Source organism: Terrapene carolina, unplaced genomic scaffold, assembly GCF_002925995.2.
Source record: "Terrapene carolina triunguis isolate 2854851 unplaced genomic scaffold, T_m_triunguis-2.0 Scaffold612, whole genome shotgun sequence".
NCBI classification, from domain to species: domain Eukaryota; kingdom Metazoa; phylum Chordata; order Testudines; family Emydidae; genus Terrapene; species Terrapene triunguis.
Genome location: NW_020664963.1, coordinates 759,962 through 768,882, shown reverse-complemented (window position 1 = coordinate 768,882; position 8,921 = coordinate 759,962). Strand labels below are relative to the sequence as shown.

Below are 8,921 nucleotides of genomic sequence, written 5' to 3'. Positions count from 1 at the left end.
CCTAGTGCCCATTATACAGTATAGCCGCCCCTTCCCCGCCCCCACCTGTGCTGCCCCTAGTGCTCATTATCCAGTATAGCCTCCCCTTCCCCACACTTACCCTCTACTGCCCCAGTATAGCCGCCCTTTCCCCACCCTCTGATGCCCCCAGTGCCCATTTACAGTGTAGCTGCTCTTTTCTCATCCACCAGGACTCTCTGCCCTCTTTAGAATGCTGAGGAGGCACCTTTCCGTGACAGCATCACACAAGGTTCAAGTATCACATGTTACACAGCTGTTATCAAGGTTCAGGGTCCTCAGAACTGTAAGTAATACTTTCTCTTGGCCAAAGCAGGTCCACTTTCTTTCATCCCTTATTGCACGGCCATAGGGGCAGAGCATGTTGTCTTCTGCTAGGCAAGGCCTTGGTGTGGGCTCCAGTCTGGATTTGTTTATAAAGCCATTGATGTGTGTGTTTAGCGGAACATCAAACACATGGCAATGGCTTGAGGTCAGTGTGACGGGTTCGGTCACAGAGACCCCCTTGGGATGTCACCTGATATGCTGAGACTACCTCTGAGCCCATTTTTTCTTCCAGTTTGGGCCTCCAGAACCCTTTCTTGTTGAGCCAGGTACGCTAATTTGCTGCAACCACGTGCCCCAAAGCTGCAGACTTAACTGAAAACAGCTTAAGAAGTGCTCCTGTTTCCAGCACCCAGACACCCAGCTCCCAATGGGATCCAAACCCCCAGTAAATCCATTTTACTCTGTATAAAGCTTATACAGGGTAAACTCATAAATTGTCCACCCTCTATAACACTGATAGAGAGATATGCACAGCTGTTTTCTCCCCCAGGTATTAATTACTTACTCTGGGTTAATTAATAAGCCAAAAGTGATTTTATTAGGTATAAAAAGTTGGATTTAAGTGGTTCCAAGTAATAACAGACAGAACAAAGTAAGTTACCAAGCAAAATAAAACAAAACACGCAAGTCTAAGCCTAATACAGTAGGAAACTGATTATAGATGAAATCTCACCCCCACAGATGTTCCAATAAGCTTCTTTCACAGACTGGACACCCTCCTAGTCTGGGTCCAGCAATTACTCACATCCCCGTGTGGTACCACACTGTTTTAAGATCATGGTTGGGGTATAATCATAGTATTATTAGCACCAATTTTTTGTGCAAAGTTCAAAAAGGTTTCAGTTACAAATATATGTACATATATTTCTGCCTCAATAAATAATGCAATTGCAAACAAAAAATATTTTCTTATCAATTACAGTTTTGTTTTGTTTTTTAATTTTTTTTTAATTTTGTTATTCAAACAAAAAAAAATGTAAGGGGAAACCTCAACATTAAGGTAAAGATAATATTAACAAAATGTTAATTTCTTGTTTGGGCTTTTTATATTTAAAAGTGCAAACAAGTTTTTATAGTTATAAGAATATCATAACCAAAATGTTTTAAAATAACAATTTATGCATAAAGCTAACCAAACAATTTCAACAGGTTTCCACCTTTGGCTCCCAAACATAACAAAGCATCATGAAAGTATACCCTCAAATACCCTCAAAGTACTGTATTTAAAATTTATTTTGATTTAATTTTATAGTTGGTTTTATTTTTTATGCTTTTCTTTTGTTATGTTATGTTAATGGGAAGCAGTGGTTGTTAAAGTTGTGCTTCTAAACAGTTAACAAGAGTGAAATTGGTATCACAAGCAAATTAACTCTAAAAAGCTTGGTAAAAAGTCTGTTAACTCCTCCTTTGCTGAAACAAATTGTTCAGCAAGGGAAAGCACTACACCTTCTCATGGAAGATTGTGAGCATTTATTTTAGCCGTTAAGCATTACATTTCGTATAAAAATATTAGTAATGCACTTCAAATAAAAATGAATGTCTATACAACAATTGCAAAAGTATAGCTTGTGTTATAAAAGGCTTGGTCCCTATTACATTGTTCTTATTACATTGTAAACAAACTAAGTTAAACTGTGTATTAAGTTTTGTTAACAAAAAACAAAAACTAAAATCCTTTATTATGTTAACTAACTAGCTGTTTAAGTTGCATCCCACAGACCAAAGACACCAGAAAATATCACACCCTGAAGACACCAAATGATATCAGTATACAGTGAAGAAACCCCCAAGCATCAAGAACAGAAAAATGAAGTGCTTTATAAGTGCTCTATAAAAGACTGGTTAAATACACCTCTATTTACCATATATGGACAATTAAGTTAACAATCAGCTAAAAAACACTAGCTGGACCAGAATAAGCCATCATTTAATTTCAACTTGGTTACTGTGTAAAAACAACCGTATTATTGCTGTACTACTGTATTATTGTATATGTTGTACTGTAGTATTGTATATGTTGTACTGTTGTCTTATTGCTGTATTGTATTATTGCTGTACAACATTTACAATATGCATAACCTTGCTAAACTGTTTAACCAACACACAGGTAAAAATCAACAAACAAATGGCAGCAAACAATGTGAAGGCAAAGAAAAAAACCAAAGTGGTAAACAAACAAAAAGTTACATAGTAACTACAAATTGGGTAAACAAATTGCATGTTAGTACCAGTCATAATTTGGGTCAGTGACACTGCATCCTAACTGAGGCACATGTTATTCAAAACAATCTTGTTCAGTGTCTGGGTACCAATACTACATCCTGACACAGCACTATTTGATAAATTGGTTACTGTCCATTCAGTAGGTTATCTGGAAGACAGCATCCATAAGAAACAACTGGATCTATGTCAACTACTGGTGTATCGCAGAGCCGTGTAACCAATGGAACAGAGAAGCTAGCCACTTCTATTTCCTGCGCAGTAAAGCTAACCAGAGGGTGACAACCAGCCATAAGGGTAACCTATAATATGAATGGACAGTACTGGGTAGTAACTAATTACAATATATTTATATATAAAGGCCTCAGTGGTAGTGTCACTACTCCAAATTTCTGTTTTACTTCTTATATACATAGCACAGTGGGACACACTATCACAATCCCTATCCCAATATTTCAAAACACTTAGCCTACTACTACTAATAAAACAGGTGATAACTGGAATTGCCCTAATAGGAGGGTGTTTCTATCTGTGTCACCAAAGTAAAAGGGCCACAGTACAACACTGAACTGGAAAAACATGGTTATGCTTGGATATAAGGTGGTGTCATATGTACACGTACATACTATACATATATGCCCATACACACTACAAATATATATGCCATATCCATATAATTCATATATATTAATTATTTGGAAGTGCCTCTAAGGCTAAATCATAATACTACATTCTTCAGTCATGGTCCCGGGCCTAACATTCCCAGGCCCACCATAAGGGACTGAAAATAAAATTGGATAATAAAATCTGTCCCTCAGTCGTACGAGGGAATGTGCAGACTAAAGAGACAGATGGGGCATAAGTGTATGGATGGTAAAATAAGGTAACCATGTAACAGTGTTTAGCATGCTGGGTTATCTTTAGTCCATGCATTATGCTTTTCTGGGACGATGGGTAAACATCCTCCCCTTAAAAAGACAAAAAGTGGGGGAATGTAGTAAGAGGAGGCCCTGAGAAATAAACCTTGGTATCAGAGGCCTGGTATGAGGCCTAAGGCCTGAACTAAAGTAATGGTCAAGACTTTGCTAACATAAAGCAAAGTTAAGCTGTGAGCCAAAGGCAGGCCCTGCTCACAGAAGCTGGCAAGGAAAGGGCTGATACTGCAAAAAGATACATACCTAAAAAGTACTGAACACTAGATATTAAAACACTCCTATACTGGAACATTCCACAGATAACATGGAACAGGCCGACCCATCCCAATGACAGGGGCAAAAGGGTAAAATGATGGATAGATCGAACCAACATGTACAAGGTGAGAGGCAGCACCTTACTACGTAGAAGGGTTGTACCTTGCTGCGTAGAGGGGTTGCACCTCAATACGTCAGGAGTGGTGTGTAACTTGTTTGTACCTGTGTATAAGAATGTATCCCTGGGGTGGTGTCTTTGTCCGGCCACGGGGGCAGTGGAAAGTCCCACCACTGAGCCGGGTCCTTGCCAAGAGGCACTTTCTCGTAGTATGCCCTGAATTAGGCTCAGAAACCTACAGGGAACTGCAATTGTGTCCGAGATCGCAATAAACCTAGTCGAAGTGACTTTGCACCTTATTGGACTGTAGTTATTGGGGGTTCTCGTCGGGTTTGCTGTGTCAGCTATCTGCGCAGAGCTGGGGCAGCACACAGAGGGAACACACGCACGCAGCCGAGTGATATCAACAAAGGAGAAAGCAGAAGCACCACCCTGGTAGCATCTCACAACACCCCGTAGTTACTCTTTTGTTCCAGTTTCTTTCAGGCATCTCATTGGGGTGGAGAGGCCATCTCTTCTTGAGCCAGCTGAAGACAAAATGGAGAGGCTTCCAGGGCCTTTTATATTTTCTCTTTTGTGGGTGGAAACCCCTTTGTTCTTCTGTGCAAAGTCACAGCAACAAGATGGAGTTTGTAGCCACCTGGGCAAGTCACATGTCCATGAATGATTCAGCTTTTTGCAGGCCGATGCCATTGTTTACATGTTAGTTTGATCGTTCCCAGGAAAGCTCAGATGTGGATTGGCATCTCCCAAAGTCCATTGTTAGTTAAGTGTTTCCTGATTGGGCACTTACTGAAAATAGTCCTTTCTCAAGAAGCTGACCAAATGCTTCACTGAGGCTACTTAGAATCAAACACATTGAGATACAAGTACATAGCAAATATTTATAACTTCAAATGCAAAAATGATACACACATACAGACAGCATAATCATAAGCAGCAAACTACAACGTTTCCATAGACACCCCACTTGACCTCCTCTGTACAAGACCTGGTGCAAACATAGGACCCTGGTTGCAACAATGATCTATACGGTCACAGTTCATGTCAATAACATCATAGATCCCTGTATGAAGATCTGTTTATTTAGCTAAGCTGATTATTGTGGTACCTGAGTCTCTGTTTCCTTTGTACCTGATTCTGAAATCCAAAGAACGGAGTAGACATCAGGACTGGGATTTTCAATGAGATCTGTAGCAGGCTGCAGTTCTGGAGCACATCCCTTCGTGGTGTGGCACTGCAGTCAACCTGCCTTAGTTTCCTTCCTGGGTTTTCAATGACTCTCTTGGCCTTCAGCACAGCTCTGTTGCTGAGGTGACTCAGCTCTCTAGCTAAACCTTCTGCCCCACCCTTTTGGGTCCAATCAAAGTCCAAAGGAAAACACCAATCTACCATCCTAAATCTGTGATGGACACCCAGCATCCTTTGGTCCATCTCCTCCTGGTCTCAGCTTCCAGCCCTCCTGGGTTCTGGTTAGTCCCCTCTTCTATGTTTCACAGCCATAATTTAACACAAATCAAATGTGAGATTTTAAAGTCAGAATTGTGTTCCTTCACTCTATAGGTGAAATTCACCCCTGTACAACACAGGACCTGATCACCAATTAGAACCTATTTTGGCTGGGATTGTGAAAAGACTTAAAGGGAGTTCATAGATTCCAAGGCCAGAAGGGACTACTCTGATCATCCAGTCTGACCTCCTGTACAACACAGACCAGAGACCTTCCTCCAAATAGTTCCTAGACCAGATCTTTTAGAAGAACATCCACTCCTGATTTTAAAATTGTCAGTGATGGAGAATCCACCACAACCCTTGGTAAGTTGTTCCAATGGTTAATTGCCCTCTGTTGGGGCTGACCGCAAGTTACCTTGGCCTGTTGTTACAGAATGGTCTGGGTGGAGCTAGTGGTGAACCGGCTTTGACTGGCCGGGCTGGCTTGCAGCCACTCCAACTGAATAAACAAGTAAAGAGATGAAGAGGGCCTAAAAGTATTAAGTGTGGGAATAGAAAGCAATAGTGTTTCCTGCCAGAGCCTGCTTGTGGACGAATACACCCCCTGAGAAAGAGATGATGATAAAAATGGTTATGAGAATTGCTTTAGACAAACAGTCTCACTTGCAGACCTTGGCCTTGTGGATGCCCAGGAACTCCCCACGCTGGAGCAGCGCCTGCTACAAGCCCTCAAGGACAAGGCTGGAGGGTCCGGGACTGTCCATAGCAGAAGGGGCATAAGCATTGATTCTTGCTTGGTTGGTTGCTGGAAAGCATGTATTTAGTAACACGTGAAGGCTGGGAAGCTTATTATACTTTGGAAATAAAACTGGTTATACTTATACACCTGGTGTGGCTTCATTGAGTGTATCTGAGACACCCCCCCTTTGGCCTGACACCCTCACTGTTAAAAATTTACACCTTATTTCCAGTCTGAGTTTGTCTCGCTTCAACTTCCAGCCATTGGATCGTGTTAAACTTTTCTCTGCTACCAGGGAAGAATCACTGCTTCCCAGTATATGCCTAATTCTTTGTACCTAGATGTATTCATTTACATTTAGCTGTATTAAAACCTATATTGTTTGCTTGCACCCAGTTCACCAAATGATCCAGATGGCTCTGTATCAGTGAACTGTACTCTTCATTATTTACCACTCCCTCAATTTTTGTGTCATCCTCAAACTTTATCAGTGATGACCTTATGTTTTCTCCCGGGTCATTAATAAAAATGTGAACTAGTGTAAGGGCCAAGAACTGGTCCCTGTGGGGCCCCACTGGAAACACACCCATTCAGTGATGATTAAGGTGTTCAAATTCCTTTGAAAATCAATGGGAATTGGGCACCTAACTGCCTTAGGCCAGGTGACCAAAGGAGTTAGCCCTCTAACTCCTACTAGAATACAATGGGATTTTGGCACCTAATTCCATTAGCATCCTATGCAACATCACCGCCTCTAAGGATTTAAAAAGTACTTTGACCTTATCCATCAGCATAGGAGTTAGTCACTCTACTGTGAGGAACACGGTATGGCCCAATAGTATTATAAATGGGGTCAGTTCAGTAAGGTTTCACCTTCTCATCTGGGTATCTCTCATTGAATCAATTCCCTGCCATTGCAAGTGTGTTGGATATTGTAACAACTTGGTCCCTCCTCTTCTCCCATAGTTGAGTCTCCTGTGGGCTGTAATACTTTGGTCTAATTTCTAGTTGTTGGATTTAGTGTGTAGGGGCTGGGTGGTGTTGGTCACCTGTGATATACAGGAGGTCAGATTATATAGTCTAGTGGTTCCTTCCAGTCTTAAACTCTGTGACTCTTTGACTCTATCCCTACTTGACTCTAACAATGAAGACCGAGGAGTTGGCTTTGCTGCCTAGCGCTCTGCCCAGGGACGCCCTCACTTCCCTGTTCCTCAGGCTGTAGATGATGGGGTTCAGGAACGGGGCCACCACTGTGTACAGCACAGACACCAGCTTGTTGAGGTTGAAGGTGCCGACAGCCCTGGGCCGTGCGTACATGAAGAGGGTGGTGGCGTAGAACATGGAGACCACCACCAGGTGGGAGGCACAGGTGGAGAAAGCTTTACGCTTCCCAGCCACAGGTGGGATCCTGGCCACGGTGGAGAAGATGCAGATGTAGGAGGTTCCTGTCACTAGCATGGATGTCACAAGGACAGACAGCGCTGCCACGAAGTCCAGCGTCTCAATGGTGGAGGTGTCTGTGCACGACAGCTTCAGGAGAGGCGGGAGGTCACAGAAGAAGTGCTGGATGGTGTTAGCTCTGCAGAACTGTAGCCTGGAGATCATCACAATGGATGGGAAGGAAGCCAGGAAGCCAATCAGCCAGGAGCCCAGGCTCAGCACAGCACAGGCTTTGTGATTCATAAGGGCTGGGTAGCGCAGCGGATGGCAGATGGCTAAATAGCGGTCATAGGCCATTGCTGCCAGGAGAAAACACTCAGAGGAAGCCAGGGACAAGAAGAAATACAGCTGAGCCATGCATCCCCCCAGAGAGATGGCCTTCTCCCCCAACAGGAGGTTGGAGAGAAGTTTGGGAACAGTCACCGAGACATAGAAGATTTCCAAGAGGGAGAGGTTGCCCAGGAAGAAATACATGGGGGTGTGAAGCTGGCAGTTCAACTTGATGGTCACAATCAGGACCAGGTTTTCCATGAGGGTCAGCACGTAGATGGTTACAAACAGCACAAAGAGCAGCCCCTGGTGCTCCGGGAGCCCTGGGAAGCCCAAGATGATGAAGTCAGTGTGTGAGGAGTGGTTTCCCTTTCTCATCTCCAGTCTGCTTTCCACACTGCCAAAACATTAATTGGGAAAAGTGACTGAACGGAGCTTTAAGTAGGGATATGGGAGTATGTGGGAGGAAAATTCAACCTCCCCTCCCCAAACCTCCCTAAATCCTACTTAATATTACTTATTCACCTACATCCAGAGATGCTTACTCTATGGCTACTCAGTGTTGGTTCGTTCATTCATTCATTTATTTCTAACTCCACATTTACTCATCCATATTTTATGTCCTTGCTTAATGTTCATTCATTTATTCTGTTAGGGTTAGTTAGGGGGAAGATCAGCTAAAAAGAAGGGAGGGGGGAACTGAAGGGAAGGAGGGATGAGCAGGATAGAGCAGGGGAAAAGATGTTAAAGGGGCCAGATGTGGAGTGAAACTGAGGCTATGTCTACACTACACAGCACTGGCAACAGCAGGTAGGGTATGTGTAGCTACATGCCGCAGTGCAATGCAAGCTGTGTCCACGCTGGGGTGTGTAGATGCACGGCTCAGTGAAAGACAATGGCAGGGGAAACACTTCAGCAGTGGAGAGCTGCTGGAGCCTTTCCTGGCTACATCACCCTTGCCTGAGCCGTTCCCCACTTCTGGAGTCTTTCCCTGGGGCAGGGAAAGGCTCGAGTGCTGGGGGGAGGCAGCAGGACACTACACAACTGAAAATAGCCATGTAGACAGCACTGCTTGGGCAAGTAAAGAGCTGTGTAGGGTCTGTTCTTGGCAGGGCCGGCTCTGGCTTTTTCGCCGCCCCAGGCGAAA

General features: G+C 43.4%; 1 protein-coding gene across 1 annotated transcript; it reads right to left on the bottom strand.

Moving 5' to 3' along the window:
- Positions 1 to 7,192: 7,192 nt before the first annotated feature.
- LOC112116183 (olfactory receptor 226-like) lies at positions 7,193 to 8,152 on the bottom strand. The gene has a single exon (XM_024213507.2). The coding sequence runs from the start codon at positions 8,150 to 8,152 to the stop codon at positions 7,193 to 7,195; it is 960 nt and encodes a 319-aa protein (XP_024069275.1).
- Positions 8,153 to 8,921: the final 769 nt, after the last annotated feature.

Bases quoted from the DNA above. Each gene is read 5' to 3' on its own strand.
- LOC112116183 (XM_024213507.2), bottom strand. From the start codon at position 8,152: ATGAGAAAGGGAAACCACTCCTCACACACTGACTTCATCATCTTGGGC.